General features: G+C 41.4%; 1 protein-coding gene across 1 annotated transcript in view; it reads left to right on the top strand.

The window, feature by feature from the left end:
* The window catches only part of CAP2 (cyclase associated actin cytoskeleton regulatory protein 2), a 152,707-nt gene that overhangs the window by 10,378 nt on the left and 121,073 nt on the right, over positions 1 to 21,256 (top strand). The window contains exon 2 of the mRNA XM_069563318.1: positions 16,129 to 16,258. Coding sequence (XP_069419419.1) covers positions 16,138 to 16,258 — 121 coding nt within the window. The 5' untranslated portion in view covers positions 16,129 to 16,137. The remainder of the gene's footprint in view (positions 1 to 16,128; positions 16,259 to 21,256) is intronic.

Here is a 21,256-nt window from a genome sequence, read left to right as displayed (position 1 = left end):
CCTAGATATTATGTTCAAAAGCAGAGACATTACTTTACCGACTAAGGTCTGTCTAGTCAAGGCTATGGTTTTTCCTGTGGTTATGTATGGATGTGAGAGTTGGACTGTGAAGAAGGCTGAGCACTGAAGAATTGATGCTTTTGAACTGTGGTGTTGGAGAAGACTCTTGAGGGTCCCTTGGACTGCAAGGAGATCCAACCAGTCCATTCTGATGGAGATCAACCCTGGGATTTCTTTGGAAGGAATGATGCTAAAGCTGAAACTCCAGTACTTTGGCCACCTCATGCGAAGAGTTGACTCATTGGAAAAGACTCTGATGCTGGGAGAGATTGGGGGCAGGAGGAGAAGGGGACAACAGAGGATGAGATGGCTGGATGGTATCACAGACTCCATGGACGTGAGTTTGCGTGAACTCCGGGAGTTGGTGATGGACAGGGAGGCCTGGCGTGCTGCAATTCATGGGGTTGCAAAGAGTCGGAGACGACCGAGCAACTGAACTGAACTGAAAAATGAAGTCAGCCACTGTTTTCACTGTTTCCCCATTTATTTGCCATGAAGTGATGGGGCTGGATGCCATGAACTTAGTTTTCTGAATGTTGAGCTTTAAGCCAACTTTTTCACTCTCCACTTTCACTTTCATCAAGAGGCTTTTAGTTCTTCACTTTCTGCCATAAGGGTGGTGTCATCTGCATATCTGAGGTTATTGACATTTCTCCCAGCAATCTTGATTCCAGCTTGTGCTTCCTCCAGCCCAGCGTTTCTCATGATGTACTCTGCATATAAGTTAAATAAGCAGGGGGACAATATGCAGCCTTGAAGTACTCCTTTTCCTATTTGGAACCAGTCTGTTGTTCCATGTCCAGTTCTAACTGTTGCTTCCTGACCTGCATACAGATTTCTCAAGAGGCAGGTTAGGTGGTCTGGTATTCCCATCTTTTTCAGAATTTTCCACAGTTTATTGTGATCCACATAGTCAAAGGCTTTGGCCTAGTCGATAAAGCAGAAATAGATGTTTTTCTGGAACTCTCTTGCTTTTTCCATGATCCAGTGGATGTTGGCAATTTGATCTCTGGTTCCTCTGCCTTTTCTAAAACCAGCTTGAGCATCTGGAAGTTCACGGTTCATGTACTGCTAAAGCCTGAAAATAAGAGTCTATGATGTGGCAAAGCATTTCTGCAGGTTTAGTGTTGATAAATTAACCGATTCATTGATTGGTAGTGAGTCCTTGTTCTACTAGACTCAGAGAAGATTTTTGAAAACTCAAGTTCTTGATACTTGTGACACCTCTCCAAAGAGGATTATAGCCCATTGCATTTTCTTTCTTTCTTTTCAGACAGTTATGTTAATATCTTTATTCATTTTTCTTGTTCTTCACTTGGAGGCATTCGCGGTAATGCATTGCATTTGTATATGTATATGTGTATAATAACGAGACAGATAGCACTCTGGATCTGTAAATGTGTCGCTTTCTCCAAGTCTGGGAAGTTTTTGGCTGTTATTTTTTCAAGTATGTTTCCTACCTCAGTCTCTTTGTCTTCTCCTGAAATTCCAGTGACACTAATATCAAAACTTTTCATATTATCCCACAGGCTTTTTAGGCTCAGTTCACTTTTTTGTTCCAGAGAAGGCAATGGCACCCCACTCCAGTACTCTTGCCTGGAAAATCCCATGGACGGAGGAGCCCGGTGGGCTGCAGTCCATGGGGTCGCTAAGAGTGTGACACAACTGAGCACCTTCACTTTCACTTTTCACTTTCATGCATTGGAGAAGGCAATGGCAACCCACGCCAGTGTTCTTGCCTGGAGAATGCCAGGGACCAGGGAGCCTGGTGGGCTGCCGTCTATGGGGTCACACAGAGTCGGACACGACTGAAGCGACTTAGCAGCAGCAGCTGTAGCAGCAGCACTGTTTTGTTCAACTTTTTTCTCTTCTTTAGATTGGATAGTATTTACATCAAGTTTATTGACATTTTCTTTCATCTCTGTGCTGCTTTTGATCCCATGCCATGCATTTTGTGCTTGTTATTGTATATTTCAGTTCTAAAATTTTCACTTGTTTCTTTTTTGTAGGTTTTGTGTCTCTGTTGAGAACTCTGATCTTTCCATTTATGTTGAGAGTGTTTACCTTTATTTCTTAGAACATAGTTAAAAACAGCTTCTGTAAATCTATCTGATAATTTCAACATCTGTATCATCTTGGAGTTGGTGTGTGATAATTGTCTTTTTTTTTAAGGGTTGACCATGTTCTCCTGGTCTCCTGCATGTTACTGATAATTTTTTTTTAACTGAATTCTAAACATTTTGAGTATTATGTTGTGAGACCTCCGGGTCCTTTCAAATTGCTCAATGTTTTCTTTTACCAAGCAATCAACACAGTTCTATCTTGCATCCTGTGGGAATGGTTCCAATATCAGTTCAGTTTTCAAAGCCTTTGCACTGTTGCGTTGGATCCCATGGAACCACTGTTTAGGGGTTAGTCTGGGACTTGAGCAGTGAGATTTGAGCAGAACTTAAATCGTAGTTTAGTTCTCAAAGCCTTTGGATCTGTCCCACACATACATAGCTCATGGGTGAGACTGGGGGTTGTCCACTGGTTCATGTACAAAGTCAGGGGACCCCCTTCTTCAGCTGTCTCCATTCTGAAATTCCTCCCACACTCTTCTGCCCCTGGGAGCGTTTTGCTGCTCTTCTGGCCAGAAGGACTGGGTTTCTCTTGGGGTGTCAGCTACTTCTGCTGCCGTTCAGTGTCCTTAAACGGGGGCCATCCTTTGCACAAAGAAGTAACAGAAAATAAGAGGGAAAATGACGGGTTCTGACTACACTCTTTGGATCACAAAGGGCCCTTTCGCTGCTCCTCTGGCAATACGACTGAGATTTGGGGGAGATATTTTAGCTGTCTGTGCTGCTGCTTGCTCTTCTACCATGTGGTTCTCTGATGGGTAGCCACTCTTGGAAAAGAAAAAAGGAAAAAAAAAAAAACAAACCCAAACAACCCAGACTTTCCCTCACATTCTTCCATTTATATGGGCCTCCTATTCAAGGCTTCTGATTGAAAAGAGGAGGATTCTCTCAGAGATTTTTTGTTGCCACACCATGCAGCGTGGATGACTACCCCGACCAGGGATCGAAGCCACACTCTATGCATTGGCGACAGAGTCTTAATCACTGGACCCCCAGGGAAGCCCTCTCTTGGAGTTTTTGTTGCTTGTATCTGGTGTGTAGTTCCAACTGCAAGTCACCTCTGAAGAGAAAAGAGGAACAAGCCCGGAAATGTACTCACAAATGGATTTATTTTCCCAGTTTTTATTGCCCTTCTCAATACTCCTGCTGTTTATCCTTCATGGTCAGGAGTTGCCTCTTGCATTTGAACACAGTTTAGATAGGCTGTAGTGAGCATATTCCCTCTGAATCGTCTCTGGGAGCCCCTCCTCCTTTCTTACTCCCTTTTTCCTCTTTTTTCCCCATCCCTCACCATTCTTTCCTTTCTGCTTCTCCCTCTTTCTCTCTTTCCCCTTTACTCTAAGCTCCCAGGTCCAAAGAGCAAAAAAGAACTTTGCGTCTTCTGGTGGTCCACAGCTCTATTTAAAAACTGATCTTGTCATAAGTAGTAAATCAAAGTCAGGTATGGAAATGGTCAAGTATTTTGAAAGTCAAGTATTTTGGCCCCTACAGCTAGTTCCAGGAGTGAGGGATGTGGCCATTCAGAGCAACCTCTGGGCGAGCTTAATTACTACCTGTGACTTTGTAGGGAGATGATAGTGGCAGAATCACTCAGATTTAACCAGTTTTCAACCACCTCTTTAGAAAAAGAAGTACTTATTTTTGTTTTGTTTTTTGTAGCTTTGGTGGTGGTGGTGGTTTAGTCGCTAAGTTGTGTATGACTCCCCCGTGACTGTAGCCTGCCAGGCTCCTCCATCCATGGGATACTCCAGGCAAGATTACTGGAGTGGGTTGCCATTTCCTTCTCCATTTTGTAGCTTTATTGAGGTATAATTTTGCATACCGTAAATTTACCCACTTAAAGTGCACAATTCAATGATTATTAGTGCATTATACAACAGCCACCACAATCCTGGCTTAGATCATTTCTATCTCTTCAAATAGAAATTTTGTACCCATTTGCAGTCACTCCCCATTTCTCTCCCCAGCCCAAAAGTGAAAGTCACTCAGTCGTGTCCAACTCTTTGCGACCTCATGGACTGTAGCCTGTCAGGCTCCCCTGTCCATGGAATTCTCCAGGCCAGAATACTGGAGTGGGTACCTGTTCCCTTCTCTAGGGGATCTTCCCAACCCAGGGTTTGAACCCAGGTCTCCTACACTGCAGGTGGATTCTTTACCTTCTGAGCAACCAGGGAAGCCCCTCTCCAACCCAAAGCACCCACTAAACTACTTTCTGTCTCTACAGATTTGCTATTTCTGGAAAGTCGTATAAATGGAATTATACAATACGTGGTCTTCTGTGTCTGCTTCTTTCACCAAGCATAGTGTTCTTGAGGTTTGTTTATGTTGTAGTATGTATCCATACTTCACTCCTTTTTATTGTTGAGTAATAAATACTCCTTTGTGTGGATAGACCACAGTTTGTTCATTCATCCTTCAGTTGGTGGACATTTGGGTTGTTTCCATCTTGTGTGTGTGTGTATGTGTGGCCATTGTGAATGATGTTGTCATAAACATTTGTGTCCAAGTCATTGTGTGTGTGGACACATTTTTCTTTTTTTAATCTTTATTTGTTTGGCTGGGTCTTAGTTATGGCCTGTGGGATCTAGTTCCCTGACCAAGGATCAAACCCAGGCCCCCTGAATTAGGAGCAGGGAGTCTCTGCCTCTAGACCACCAGGGCCATCTCTGGATATATGTTTTCATTCCTCTTAAGTAGATAAGTATGAGTAGAGTGGCTGAACAGTACGGTAAAAATGTGCTTAACTTTTTAGGAAACTTCCAACCTTTTTCCACAGCAGCTGCACTATTTTATATTCCCACCAGCAACGTAGGAAGGTTCCAATTTCTTCAGAACCTTACCAGCACTTGATATTGTTTGTCTCTTTGATTGTAGCCATCTTAGTGGGTATTTTCACTTCCTCTAGTGAAGGTATAACCTGGTGTCATTGTGGTTTTGATTAGGATTTTCCTGGTGACTTGATGTTGAGTGTTTTTATAGGCAGTGTTGGCTATTTGCATATCTTCTGTGGAAAAATGTCTCTTCAAATATTTTGCCCACTTTTAAGTTGGTGTACGTGTCTTCTTCTCATTGAGTTTTAGGTGTTCTTTATGTATTCTGGGTACAAGGCGAACAATTCATTTACTTTAAGGAGAAACAAAAGGTCCATGGAAACCCTGCCTGGGCCCTGGTAGCCTGGCCAGTGGGGACTCCATGGTTCTTTTCCCAGTGCCAGAATGTGGCCCTGGGGGGAACTCCTAGAAGCATCTCTTTGACCTCTACCTCCTCCATGGCCTCAGCAGAGCAAAACGACAGCAAATAGAAAAGCTCAGGAATAGAAAGAGTCCTCAATAGCATAGGAGTGTAGAAAGTGGGTGGGAAGGGAGAGCCAAAGGTCTCCAGCAAAAGATCCTTACTTCATGTTTAAGAGAGCACCTGCTTCAGGAAGGGAATGTGTTAGGGGTCTGTTCTGGTCCCAGTTAGCATTGAGAGTCTGTGATTTTATGCCTCTGTCCTTACCCAGCCCCATCACCCCAAGTCAGGGCACAGCACCAGCCTTCAAGATATAGTTAGATGTCCCACATGGTTTCTGATTCCACTGGACTCTCTTCTGCTGAAATAGCCCAGTGCCCTGTGTCCTGGTGTCCTTCAGAGCCAGCTGTCCTTAACAGCCAAACCGTCTGCTCCCCAGAGAAATCATGGTGCCTTGAAAATAGAATCTGTGTCTTATCCATACATGTAGCCCCGGAAACTGCTCAAGACACGTACAATTATCATAAGTCCAAATGAAGAGGAAGGAATGAGTTCATGTATTGGAAGTGAGAAAACTGAGACTCAGGTTAAGCAATCTACCCAGAGTCACACAGGTTGTCAATGAAGGGATTGGGTCTCAAATTAAGATTCTCTGATGCCAAAAATACTTTTTCCACTATGTCAAGTTATGAGTCCTAGTCTCTCATCTTCAGAGATTCCAACTTAGAGAAGTATTTATACTAATGGACTGAACAGGGATGGTTCTGGGGAGTGATGCCACAGTGTGGACAGGGCAGATGGGCTGCGGAGGTCATTTCTCTATGTGGTTTGTTTATGAAGTCCTTCTGTACCTTGAAGTATGAAGTACTTCAAGGAAGGTTATCTCTGATGTGTAGGATGAGGGATGACCTCTTAGAGGGTTGGGATTCAAAGACTGGGTGCAGCAGGGTTTGAAGGCGTCCTGGGAGAAGTGGAAATGGCAGGACTGTAGTATAGAAGGGCTGTGGGGTTGTGTTTGGGAAGGGGTGAGTTGTCTTGCTGATGGACTCTTAGGAACCTGGTGAGGTATAGAGGTAGGGTAAGGACCTTTTGAAAATCAAGCTGAAGTTTGCTTGTTTGCTTTTTTCTCTGCAGTGGAACATTGTTGGAGGCTTTGTAGGAATCAGTTGGCTAATCAGGATCATATGTATTTTCTCCAGTTCTGTGAAAAATTTAAAGTGTTCTTTTATTCATGTAACTCTCTGATCTCTCCTCTTCTGATTCCACTGTTTCGGAGCTCAGAGACTCTTGAAACTTCTTTGCAGTAAAAAGAAAACAGTGGCTTCGAGACCTCCCTGGTGGTCCAGTGGCTAAGACTCCCACTCCCAATGCAGGGGACCTGGGTTCAAACCCTGATTGGGAAACTAGATCTCACATGCTTCAACTGAAAGATCCCACGTGCTGCAACTAAGGCCCGGCACAGCCAAATAAAAAATATAAATACATATTTTAAAAAATAATAAAAATGGTGAGTTTTTTGCTGTTTGGTGAGAAACTGGCTCCTGAGGGTCCCTTTGGAGGCTAAGGGAAAGATGAAGGCAGGTACCTTGACAATGTGAATGTGTCTCTTAGTGGAACAACTCCCTGACTTGACTGAGCAGTGTCTGCCTGCAGCCTCCTACCACTACAGCTGGCAGGATATGTATTTTAATCGCTCTTGATTTTCTAGGTACAAGTATTTTCATAGCAGATAGTGGGGACTATCTTGATGAATGATACCGTGTATTCAATGAGCTAGTCAATGAACGGATGATGAATAATGCCATGATTTGTTTCTTCTATACATACCATTACCCTAATTAGTAATAGTGAACCACAGGATCACTTCCCCCAGTGACTGGTCGTTTACAGAGGAAAGAACAAAGATAATTGTCTCAATAGTCTCAATAAAGAGAAACCACAATCTAGGAAAGTCTGGTGTGAACATAGTTAACCAAATATTTTTGAATTTGGGTGGAGTTATAGAGAAAGTCGGAGAAGGCGATGGCACCCCACTCCAGTACTCTTGCCTGGAAAATCCCATGGATGGAGGAGCCTGGTAGGCTGCAGTCCATGGGGTCGCTAAGAGTCGGACACGACTGAGTGACTTCAATTTCACTTTTCAGTTTCATGCGTTGGAGATGGAAATGGCAACCCACTCCAGTGCTCTTGCTGGGAGAATCCCAGGGACAGGGGAGCCTGGTGGGCTGGGGGGTTGCACAGAGTCGGACACGACTGAAGCGACTTAGCAGCAGCAGCAGCATAGAGAAAGTAGTCCATTGTGACTTTTTATCGTTTGCAGAAAGCTCACATAAAAGCCAACTGCCCAGCCCTACCATAAGAAACAGTTTGAAAGTCTTCAATTTCCTGTCACTTCAAGTCTATTTTCTATTTAATGTTAGGCTCATGATCTTTGAAATCCCTTGGATCTGGGTTTCTCTTACAGAGGAGAAACTCCCCATGATTATTTCTGCATCTTTGGCCTAGTGAGAAGTTTAAACCAGCAACCCAGAAGACTTGGCTCTTTTATTAACCTGAAAATATTACCAAAGGACTTCCCTGGTGGCTCAGACGGTTAAGCGTCTGTCTACAATGCCGGAGACCTGGGTTCAATCCCTGGGTTGGGAAGATCTTCTGGAGAAGGAAATGGCAACCCACTCCAGTATTCTTGCCTGGAAAATCCCATGGATGGAGGAGCCTGGTAGGCTACAGTCCATGGGGTCGCAGAGTCGGACATGACTGAGCGAACTCACTCACTCACTCATTTATTTGTTTTATGAACTTGCTGTGGGAAATTTATAGAACTGTATAGACAATGTGGAGTTTTTTAAAAAAAAATTTGAAAACCTAAAGAAAAAGAGCTATGGAGAGACTTCCCCAGTGGTCCAGTGGTTAAGACTCTCCCTTCCAATGCAGGGGGCATGGATTTGGTCCCTGGTCAGGGAATTAAGGTCCCACATCCCACAGGGTGCAACCAAAAGTTAAAAAGCAAACAAAACACCAACATCGAAAAGAACTATGGAAAACCGAGAGGTTCACGTTGGAGGGAGCAGACGTGCTCTTTCATATCACGGGAGGAAGCCACTGTAGGTCTCCGTAGGAAAAACTAATCTTGTGTCTCCTTTTAAATGGAAATTTCTTCTGCGAAAATCTGGCTTTCTGCCTGATCTAGGATTATACCAGTGAGTGGGCAGGCGAGGGAAAGGCAGTGAGGGCTAGCCAATTAGTCAATCAAAAAATATGTATAGAATTCTCCATGCACCCAACAGCATGCAGACTCAGTGGGAGATACAAAGAAAGTGAGGTACAGCCTCAGCCCATGGGAAGCTTGTACTGGTTTCCTTTTGAGGCAAGGTATACATGTGCTAGCAGAAAAGATGGCATGAGGCAGCATTTGCACTTGGCAGTCTGTCTCGTAGATATCAAGTGTGTAATACAGACAAATAGGCTGCTATTCTGGGCTTATCACTACTTCCTCTCTGCCATGGGGTGTCAGTGTTTAAGGTAGCTACGGAAGCTGCTTTTCATAACTGGTTGGACTGAGTAGCTAGGAACTGAGCAGACCTCTTGCCACCGAACATAAGATGGTTTGATTGAGAAAATAGGAGGGATGAAAGAGGCTTCCCCCCCCAAAAAAAAAAATAGTTCCACAGAGATTGTGCTTATGTCCTCAGAGGACTAACTGAAAGTAAAAGTCACATAAAAATGTTTGGGGTGGGGGGAAACTTTGTGACTACAGAATTACTAATTGCACAGCAAATTTTTTGTTTTTATAATAACCATTACACATAGCCTTGAGAAAACCTCTTTTAGAAATGTTGAAGGAATAAGTACATGGACAGAGAAAAGTGAAATGTTGAAAAAAGTAATGATAAAGGTGTATTGACCTGAAGTTTTCAGCTAGTCATTTCCATTGTTTAGATCTTCTAGCTGATAGCTCAGTGTTTCAAGTTCGTGACAGCCGGATGTAGCACTATTCCCATGAGAGCAAGGTGAAGATGGGAGATTCTCATGACAGTAGCTGACGTGTCTGTCACTCACCTCGTGCCAGACTTTTTGTGTTTTGGTATGCATGTTTATAGCAATCCTATGTACTGCTGCTGCTGCTGCTAAGTCACTTCAGTCATGTCCGACTCTGCGTGACCCCATAGACGGCAGCCCACCAGGCTCCCCCGTCCCTGGGATTCTCCAGGCAAGAATACTGGAGTGGGTTGCCAAATCCTATGTACAGGTGGTAACTAAAGTAAAACAAAATTAAGCTCTTTTCCCAAAGTCCTCCAGCTAATAATTCCAAAGCCAGGCCACCTCTATGCTACCTCAGTTAAAAGATGAGCAAAACAATTGAGACTTTATAAACAGGTTAAAAAGTGTAGGGAACTCTGCACTTTCATAGTGGTTCTGGAAGCCACTATGAAAAAAAGGATAGGAATACTGTTTCTCCCAGTGTTGTAAGTGTAGTCATTGTACTATTGGCATAACATTGGACACTGGACATAAAATCAGACAGTGTGTGTGTGTGTTAAGTCGCTTCAGTCATGTTGGACTCTTTGTGACCCTATGGACCATAGCCCACCAGGCTCCTCTGTCCATGGGATTCTCCAGGCATAAATACTGGAGTGGCTTGCCATGCCCTCCTCCAGGGGATCTTCCCAACCCGGGGGTTAAAACTATGTCTCTTGTATCTCCCTGCATTGGCAGGCGGGTTCTTTACCACTAGTACCACCTGGGAAGCCCTAAAGTTAATATTAGGAACTAAATATCTGCAATTTAACAATGGGTTTTATAAGATGACCAATGAGGAAAAAAAACAGTATGTTTAAACAATAACAGCTGGATTTCCCTGGGGGCTCAGTGGTAAAGAATCCACCTGTCAGTGCAGGACACACAAATTCGATCCCTGGTCTGGGAAGATCCCACATGCCTCAGAGCAACTAAGCCTATGCACCACAACTATTGAGCCTGTGCTCCAGCGCAGGAGCCACAACAGGTGAGCCTGTGTGTCCTAGAGCCCGCGCTCCGCAGCAAGAGTAGCCGCCGCAATGGGAAGCTCGCAAACTGCAACTTTCAAGTAGCCCCCGCTTGCCACAACTAGACAAAAGACCACGCAGCAGCGGAGACCCAGCACATCCAAAAGTAAATAAGTAAATAAAAACAATGACAGCTACCTTTCCTCCTAGGAAACTGTCTCCAGAACACCTTATTATTCCAAGAACAGTATATGAGAAAATACTGATTAGCTGTATTCTTACTGAAGTGCATGAAGTTTTTGTAAATGTATGCAGTTGATATAAGAGAAGTTTGAATTGTTTAAATATTTAGAATGCTAACTCCTTTATTTGAAAACAAATAGACTTGTTTTATTAACTCACCCAGAGACAAACTATATGCATTGTTCATTCTCCAATCTTTTCTACACTCCTGAAAACCATTGATAAGAAATTATTTGGGGAAAAAAAATGTTTGGTCAACAACAGAGCACATCATCATGAAAGTTCAAAACACTGGGGATAAAGAGAAGATCCCATAAACTTCCTCCAGAAAGGAAAACACAGATTACATCCGAAGGAAGAAGGATCAGAATGGCTTTGGACTTATCAGCAGCCGCCTAGGAAGCTAGAAGAGAATGGAGTGAAAACTTCAAAATTGCAAGGAAAATTTCCAGCCTAGAATTCTACACTCTACCAAACCAGCAGTCACATGTAGGGGCGAAGTATAGATATTATCAGACTGCTAAGGTCTCAAAAAAATTGCCCTTTCATGTACATGTTTTCGAGGGTAATACTCTTCCCAGTAACGAAAGTATCTCAAGAAAGAGGAGGATGTAAAATTCAAGAAACAGGTGATACTGCACTGGAGGGGGAGTAGGGAGAGTGAAGATAGAGGCAGACCCCAGGGGACAGGTGTGTAGCAGGCCTGCAGAGCAGTCTTGCAGTTGGAGTGATCTCCAGAAGAGATGCTCTGAAAAGAAAAAGCTAAGACAATTCCGAGTGTGTTTGGCCCTATGGAAAGGAGACTTATTCAACTCCGGGAAAAGCTTGGAGATGAGTGATTAAGTATAAAGAAAACTGAGAAGCTGAACGTCATGGCTGTAGGAAAACAGGTTGTGCAAAAAATGGAACTCGATCTTAGCAAACCTCATGACTCAGCCGTGAATAGTCATAATTGTTTTAACACTGATGACGAGCCACAGAAAAATTGTGATATCACAGTGTTGGGAGGATGGGACAAGAGGAGATGTGCATCGATGTGCTAGTGGAGATTAAGCAAGAGAAAGTAAACCCTCATGTTTCTGGAAGGAACTCAATGGATAATACCTAAAACTGAAGGAAATAAACAAGACGTAGAGATAGAACCATGCTACTTAGAGATGAGGTAATTACTAAAAAAAAACAGCTGAAATAATTGAATATGGTTGACTCTTAAGGCAAAGAATGGAAGAAGGCATTCAGGGGACTGTTGTGGTTTTTGTGATAAGCCTTGTAGAATTATTGACTCTACATTCTGTGCATTCTTTGATAAAAATAAAAAAACTTTTTAAAAAGTAAGGGGTAATTCAGATAAGAGAAAATGACAAGGATGAGTTACCGTTCCCATTATAAGGAAATTCAAAATAAAATACTTAAAAATTAATATAAAATAAGAAATTAAGATTCATCTCAAGTATAATTTCCTAAGCATTCAAAAGAGACAGTCATGAAATTCCATGTTCCTCTCCCTGTTTTTTCCCACCCATCCTCACTCTCTGGTCAAATGTTTGGGCTTCGTCTCTGTAAGCTGTAGGTTGTAGGGGAACTTCAACTTAGAGTTGGCTTCTGTTCGAATTAGAATGACTAAAAAATGTGGAGGCCAAGTTTGAGCTGTATTGTCTAAGCCAGTCTCTTGGTTGTCCAGCTGTGTATCTGGTTTCTCTTTGCATCTCCTCAGATTCTTAGAATATCTTAGGTTCAGCCATTCTGCCCTGTCCCCCTCCTCTGCTGGCTTCCTGATCCAGGCTCATCTGTCTGTCCACCTGGCCCTGACACATTCCTTCCTCTGACCTTGCTGCCTACATTTGCTTTGACCGTCCTCTCCACTTCCTCAGCCTAAATCTTAATTCCTGGCTCCCCACCTCCTCATCTGAACGTGGCTAAATCCGCTTTGGAGAACCAAGGCGAATGGAACTGCCTGAGAGGAACGTGGAGAATCTGTAGCTCTGTCCTTTCTTCATTCTTGAGAGCCCAGCTGCCAGCTGAGGGCACATGTGGGGGGAAGTGTGTATGTGTGTGTGTGTGTGTGTGTGTGTGTGTGGTGTGGTGTGGTGTGGTGTGGTATGGGGCAGTGCGGGGGTGGGGAGTGAGTGGGGAGAAGAGAGCACAGCCGTCTTGGACTCCGTCATTTGCCCTGGGAGTGCTCGTGTGTATTTTTGATATCCTGGTGTCGTCTTTCTTTTATTTGTTCGGCGTGTCTCTTAGATACCGCTCTAAAATTTAAAACCCAGGGGCATCTTTCCAGCTTCCTTGCATGAGCAGTGTTTTGACCTCTTAAGAGGCCGTGGCCAGACTTCAGCTCCTGGTGATCTTACATGAAGTGACGTCTGATTCGCTTTTAGACTGCATTCCACACCAATCTGCCCGGCCCTGCAGTTTATGGGCTCACTCCTGTTGTCTTTCAACATATGGAGCACTGTGAGATAGTGTGAGTTTGAATCTTGTCAGGGAGGCTGATTAAGCCACCATCAGGGACAGCAGTCCTATGTGTGAAATGTCCCAGGCCTTCCCGAACAGCTCTGGGAGCGGCTGGGGGTGGTTGGTGCTTCTCCATTGCGGGGCAGAGAGGCCTTGCTAACAAAGCAAACACATTGTTTTTGTATCACCGGCTAGGTCCATGGTGGTAACATTTGGCACGTTGAGTAACAGGGAACATAGATAACTGTGAACAGATGGGCGACTATTAAAAGATCCAGGGGCTTTTATCATTTCTCAGTTGGCCTTCACCCACCTACAGGATACCCAGTTCCCTTGTTAAATTACATAAAGAGCTCAAATAAATTTCTTCTCCCTCCTCTTTTTTTTTTTTTTTTCAATTGCAATGGAAGCAAAAGCTCTGACGTTGAAGAAGAGAATAGATGAGAAACTTCTAATTTTGAATCCCCTTGGGATTAGATGCTGATTTCAGCTGCACACAGAACAGTGCCCCATATTTTGAAAGAGTAGCTGCTGGCAGTTTCAGGGGAGATGACTTTCCAAAATAGACAGTGAACTCCCCCGTCCGTATCTGGTGACCATCTGACATTTGGGACACAGAATTACAGAGCCATCCACATGTTTTGATGCGTATAACCTCTCTGTTAAAAAATGGCAGTGGCATGTCATTATTATGCTTACGCTCAGAACTAACGGAATACAAAATACAAAAGAGAAACACCTTACCTGGTTCTCAGAAGCAGTGGAAAATATTTACACATCTTTGAGCAATAAAATTTCTCCACACTCTGGGGAAGTGTTGTCTCTGGTATAGGAGTATGCTAGTCCTCTTTGGCTCAGATGATGCTTGGAGAGTTCATAAGAGTAGACGTGGGACTTCCCTGGTAGTCCAGTGATTAAGACTTTGCCTTCCAATGTAGAGGGTGTGGGTTTGACCTCCAGAAGCTAAGATCCCACATATCTCATGGCCAAAAAACCAAAACATGAAACAGAAGCAATATTGTAACAGACTCAGTAAAGACTTAAAAAGAACGAGTGAGAAGTCCAGACACTGACTGAGATGAGACATGTCTTCCTCTGTCTGGGGCAGCAGCCTGATCTTGCCCAAAGCAGTCATCGGTTGGTACGGTCAGTTATGGTACATATACCTGAATCTGATGAACCTGGCCAAATTAGATTAGGTTCATCAGAGGTGGCCTTCATAACATTACCTTCCAAGGCCAGTAATTTTAAAGTATATCCTGTGTGGGCCTCCTGGTGGTTCAGTGGGAAAGAATCTGCCTGCCAATGTAGGAAACCCAGATTGGATTCCTGGGTCAGGAAGATCCCCTGGAGAAGGAATGGCTACCCACTCCAGTATTCTTGCCTGGGAAGTTCCATAGACAGAGGAGCCCGGACGGGCTGCAGTCCATCGGGTCTCAAAGACTCAGACACACCTGAGCGACTGAGTATGCATATGCATGTACACTAAGTGTAGCTGTCGAAGATCTCTTTGGAAGCAGGAAGGGTAGGTACTCAGCCCACTTTTATTCTCAGTCCCTTAGCTTTGAAACCAACTTATCCCAGCCAGGAGTGCTGGGTAGCTAAAGATCCGTGTGTCCAAAAACAACCCCAACAAAATCTAAATTTTTTTCTAAAAATAACCAACGGAAGATGGAAATAACCATTTTTATTATTTTATTTATTTATTCATGTATTTTTTATTGTTATTTTTGGCTCTGCTGGGTCTTCGTTGCTGTGCATGGGCTTTTTCTAGCTGCAGCGCAGACTTAGTTGCCCCATGGTATGTGGAATCCTCCTGGAACAAATGTTGAACCTGTGTCCCCAGCATTGGCAGGCAGACTCCCAATCACTGGACCACCAGGGATGTTCTCTCATTCTTATTATTTTAAACTAAAACCTACACTATTAAAAAATAGTTTAAAACAATTCATCTACAAAAACACTGAAACCAATGATAATAAGTAGAAGACAGTTAGCTCTTGGAGGGAATAGCATCTGTTGCCAAATGATACAGTTTGATAAACGCATACTTCTTCTGTGCTGGGCTCTTTGGTTTAAGATAATTGAGTAAGCAAGGTTATCACTGAGTTTAGTGTCCCCTGTAGAATTATACTTTAACAGAATCATTGGAAATAGATAAAACATGCTAACACCATTTAGCAGGAACGTTGGTAATGTTAGTTATGAGATATACGTTCATGGGATTTTTTTCTCTTCCTTATTTTTTAAATTATGAAAGTATCATAGCACATTTACAGGAGACTTGGAAAATACAGAACACAGTTACATATAGTTCCTATATATTACAGTTATTTTTAAGTAGATAAATTGAGATTTTTAGTTGGAATTTGAGTATCAAACTCTCAAAAATTAACAGAACGAATATACAGAAAAGTAGAAGGATATAGCAGACCTGAAAAGCACCAGGAACCAATTCAACATAATTAAGATGTACACAGTTTTCACACAATAGTAGGATATAATTCTATTCAAGTTCCCATAGACTATAAACTAGGAGAAACTGGAGCATATCCAGGGGCATAAAACAAGGCACAAAATTTTCATGGTCTGAAGGTATTGAAATCATACAGAGTCTGTTCTCTTATCACTATGGAATACATTTGAAAATAACCCACATATTTTCAAGTGCAGTGGTTCACAGGCTTTTAAGTAAATGTTATACATCAATTTATCATAGACTAAAGAAACATCCATGGAGACACATAATGGTATAAAGAGAGTGAATATTTGTGTATTGCAATATGATTCTTATAAACATCCCTGAATTGAATAGAAAATAAAATGAGCTCAATATAATTAGTTTTTATTCTGCTGTAAGTTTTATGTTTTTTTGAATTTCACCTATTTCCCTGACATATAAAAATACTCTCGAGGTAATTAAAGCCATAGCTATTCCGAATAATTTTTATTTTCCTTCTCGCTGCTGTTAAGTTTAACGGTGTCAGCTTGCTAATCCTCCCTGATGCTCACATGGCCTCCATTTGTGCCGACAGTTTCCTAGGATGGCAGAAATGCAGGGGCTCATGGAAAGACTGGAGCGGGCTGTCGGCCGACTGGAGTTGCTGTCTGCAGGGTCACACAGGCCTCCTGGGGACTGCGGGGAAGTTAACGGTGTCAACGGAGGTAGGACTACGCAGTTGTCATTACTGGTCTCTTTGTGGGTCACTTAACTTTGTTCCCATCATTGAGTTCTCATGAAACATTTCTATGAACTTTAACTCCTCCATTTCTTCCTTTCTATGTGACCATAACATTAACCAGATGCAAGCGATCCCCCCAAAAAGAAAAAGAAAGTCTCAATCCACAGTCCACAAAAATTACCTCTATCTGTGCCTGTTAACAGCACAATGCATGAGCTGAATGTCATTATTCCTTCATTTTAGTGTTTATACTGCTCTTCCACATTCAGTGACTAAATATATTATCTAAGTTGTTATCAAAAAGAAGCTATTGTTCTCTGTTAGACTGTAAATTGGAAGAAATTATCATTCTGTGCATTTTAATTTTAAAGAGAACAAGTCATTAATTGTAAGAACTGCAGTTTTGAAGGAAGAGAATCTGATGTGAAACCAAATATTATTTTGAGGTAGCATGATCACATCACATTGTTTTACGTTTACCATTTCTCACCAAGTATGTTTTTAAAATTATATGCTAATGCCACACATTTTTAAAAAGAGTTAAAAAATTATGTGATCAAACATATAAAAAGTTAACTACTTCTTTAAAAAGATGCTATGCATGGCCAACTCTGTTATCTCCAGTAATTTTTCCAAATTCTTTTTGTCTAAGGTTGCAGATTTAGCAAATAAGAATACAAGACACCCAGTTAAATTTGCATTTCAGACAAACTACCTTTTTTTGGTCGAAGTGTGTTCTGAATACTGCATGGGATATACTGCATGATACATACTTCCTCTAAAAATTAATTCCGTGTTTATTTGAAATTCAAATATAAATGGACAATCTGTATTTAATCTGGCAACTCTATTCTTGTCTCACACCCATTGCTTCCATATCTGACCCATTTTGAATTTTGTCAGTCTTTTGGGGCTTGAGAAAAGCCCTGGGGAAGAGGGGGCTTCAAAAAAAAAAAGCTTTTACTGGGCAAGATCCACATTGGTGCTTCTAGAATTTCAGGCGTATTTGGAGCTGTGCCTTGCATTACATGCCTTGGGACAGAAATTACTGTGTGAACACAAATGCACAGGCTGGATTTTTTCCCTCTCCCTACCCCTCAAACATAATGAAAATTAAAATGCCCTGAATGAATTGAAAGGGGATGTTGTTTAAGGGAAGGCTGCCAGGGGCCTGTAAGTTTTTTCCGCATCAAATGAGACACATCTATGATTTCATTTTAAGCTTTTTGTTAACTATACAGTTGGTATATGAGACTCAATAGAATTTATTTGTAAGGAAATATTTTCATGTTCTTCTTCAGTAACTTTGTTTCCTTATGCCTTTGGCATCAGGTAATCAAAAGACATTTCTGAGATTGCTGCCCACAAATATAAAGCCTGTGAATACATAAAATAAACTCCAACTCCCAGGAGGCTGTGTAGTGTTGCTGAGTTAGAGAAAAAAAGAAACCCCAATAATTCAAACCTCATTTGCGCAAAGAGGTACTAGACTGCTCTTTGTACTTTCTTCATAGAAGAAGAATTTCCTGGGAAAATTAATAAGCTAAGCAAATTTGGAAGGCATATACTTAAATTAAATTACTTAAATATTTAAACACAGTTTCTAGTATAACAAATCATTCCAAACTGGTTATTTAAGTTCTCTTTAAAAAACTTAGCCAGCAATTTACTGTCCTACTGATAGTATGAAATGAAGACAGGTACTTGGTTAGTAGGATAATTAGTAAAAAGTCTAAATGATGTCCATCCTTAAAATCTTTGCTTATCCTGAACAACATGACTTCCACTTCTTCTAAATTAGTCAGCTTTGGTAATTTTCATTTTTAACAAATCCTTAAGGACAATCTTCTCACCTTCATTTACACCTTCAAATGTAAACACCATCATTACAATAATGTTATAACTGAAGTTATTTTTTTTTTAATTTAAAAAGAAACTTGTAGAAGGAACCAGTTCATTACAGATCCATAGTATGCACAGATCAAAGAACTGCCCTATGAGACTGGTGTTATGTTGTGTTTTATGATGTGTTTTTTGCTTACTTTGACAATCAGGTAAGTTAGGCTCAATTCTTGAAGAAATATTTTCATGCCTGCCAACTGACAAGTACTGTAGTAGATGCAGGGGAATCTAAGATGAATTATACACAGTCCTAAATCTTCCAATATCTTTGGTCTTCATGCATTACTATTCTGGGCCTCAAATGCTTTGATTAAGAGATGCTCAAAGGATGCAGACTGGGGAGAAAGACAGGTCATTAAAGGCTGCCCGGAGGAGGTGTGAGCAGAGCTGAGTGATGAAAGGAAATTGAAAAATATTCCCTTTTATCATTGTCCCTTCTGCCATGTAGAGGCCTCCATCACATTTTAAAACCTTTTCCCACTTTAAACACTAGGCAGAGACCCCTCAGACCTCTTCTACGGCAACAGACAGGTTTATCTGTTTCCAAATGGATCCATAAGGAATCTTTGAGTTTGCACCTCTTTTATGTTATAGAAGTTGGTACATACTGCATTTTGAACTTAGGATGATAACTCAGCTTCAATACCCTGCCTAGAAGTGAGACTTAGAAGTAGGTGCAGAGAACTGTGAACAACTGTTTCCATCACTCTCTGGGCCTGTGGAAAGGGCAACTGGGAACCAGGGGAAAGGAAGGAAGTTTATCCTATGCATTTATGAGCTTGGATATTTCTGTCCAGTATAAGAATGGGACTCCTAAGTTTGACTTTGCATCTTAATAGGCTGTACTGCTGAATTTGTCAGTATTAACTTTCTCAATATTAGAGATGCAGTCAGGGACTTAGACAAAAGTTTTTTTTTTTTTTTTAATTTTTTTAATTTTTAGTTTTTTATTTTTTAAATTTTAAAATCTTTAATTCTTACATGCATTCCCAAACATGAACCTCCCTCCCACCTCCCTCCCCATAACATCTTTCTGGGTCATCCCCATGCACCAGCCCCAAGCATGCTGCATCCTGCGTCAGACATAGACTGGCGATTCAATTCACATGATAGTATACATGTTAGAATGTCATTCTCCCAAATCATCCCACCCTCTCCCTCTCCCTCTGAGTCCAAAAGTCCGTTATACACATCTGTGTCTCTTTCCCTGTCTTGCATACAGGGTCGTCATTGCCATCTTTCTAAATTCCATATATATGTGTTAGTATACTGTATTGGTGTTTTTCTTTCTGGCTTACTTCACTCTGTATAATCGGCTCCAGTTTCATCCATCTCATCAGAACTGATTCAAATGAATTCTTTTTAACCACTGAGTAATACTCCATTGTGTATATGTACCACAGCTTTCTTATCCATTCATCTGCTGATGGACATCTAGGTTGTTTCCACGTCCTGGCTATTATAAACAGTGCTGCGATGAACATTGGGGTACATGTGTCTCTTTCAGTTCTGGTTTCCTCGGTGTGTATGCCCAGCAGTGGGATTGCTGGGTCATAAGGTAGTTCTATTTGCAATTTTTTAAGGAATCTCCACAATGTTCTCCAAAGTGGCTGTACTAGTTTGCATTCCCACCAACAGTGTAGGAGGGTTCCCTTTTCTCCACACCCTCTCCAGCATTTATTGCTTGCAGATTTTTGGATCGCAGCCATTCTGACTGGTGTGAAGTGGTACCTCATTGTGGTTTTGATTTGCATTTCTCTAATAATGAGTGATGTTGAGCATCTTTTCATGTGTTTGTTAGCCATCCGTATGTCTTCTTTGGAGAAATGTCTATTTAGTTCTTTGGCCCATTTTTTGATAGGGTCGTTTATTTTTCTGGAGTTGAGCTGCAGAAGTTGCTTGTATATTTTTGAGATTAGTTGTTTGTCAGTTGCTTCATTTGCTATTATTTTCTCCCATTCAGAAGGCTGTCTTTTCACCTTGCTTATAGTTTCCTTTGTTGTGCAGAAGCTTTTAATTTTAATTAGATCCCATTTGTTTATTTTTGCTTTTATTTCCAGTATTCTGGGAGGTGGATCATAGAGGATCCTGCTGTGATTTATGTCTGAGAGTGTTTTGCCTATGTTCTCCTCTAGGAGTTTTATAGTTTCTGATCTTACATTTAGATCTTTAATCCATTTTGAGTTTATTTTTGTGTGCGGTGTTAGAAAGTGATCTAGTTTCATTCTTTTACAAGTGGTTGACCAGTTTTCCCAGCACCACTTGTTAAAGAGATTGTCTTTACTCCATTGTATAGTCTTGCCTCCTTTGTCAAAGATAAGGTGTCCATATGTGTGTGGATTTATCTCTGGGCTTTCTATTTTGTTCCATTGATCTATATGTCTGTCTTTGTGCCAGTACCATACTGTCTTGATGACTGTGGCTTTGTAGTAGAGCCTGAAGTCAGGCAAGTTGATTCCTCCAGTTCCATTCTTCTTTCTCAAGATTGCTTTGGCTATTCTAGGTTTTTTGTATTTCCATACAAATCTTGAAATTATTTGTTCTAGTTCTGTGAAAAATGTGGCTGGTAGCTTGATAGGGATTGCATTGAATTTGTAAATTGCTTTGGGTAGTATACTCATTTTCACTATATTGATTCTTCCAATCCATGAACATGGTATATTTCTCCATCTATTAGTGTCCTCTTTGATTTCTTTCATCAGTGTTTTATAGTTTTCTACATATAGGTCTTTAGTTTCTTTAGGTAGATATATTCCTAAGTATTTTATTCTTTTTGTTGTAATGGTGAATGGAATTGTTTCCTTAATTTCTTTTTCTACTTTCTCATTATTCGTGTATAGGAATGCAAGGGATTTCTGTGTGTTGATTTTATATCCTGCAACTTTACTATATTCATTGATGAGCTCTAGTAATTTTCTGGTGGAGTCTTTAGGGTTTTCCATGTAGAGGATCATGTCATCTGCAAACAGTGAGAGTTTTACTTCTTCTTTTCCAATTTGGATTCCTTTTATTTCTTTTTCTGCTCTGATTGCTGTGGCCAAAACTTCCAGAACTATGTTGAATAGTAGTGGTGAAAGTG

This window comes from Ovis canadensis, chromosome 20 (genome assembly GCF_042477335.2).
Source record: "Ovis canadensis isolate MfBH-ARS-UI-01 breed Bighorn chromosome 20, ARS-UI_OviCan_v2, whole genome shotgun sequence".
NCBI lineage: Eukaryota > Metazoa > Chordata > Mammalia > Artiodactyla > Bovidae > Ovis > Ovis canadensis.
This window is presented reverse-complemented; position numbering and strand designations above follow the sequence as displayed.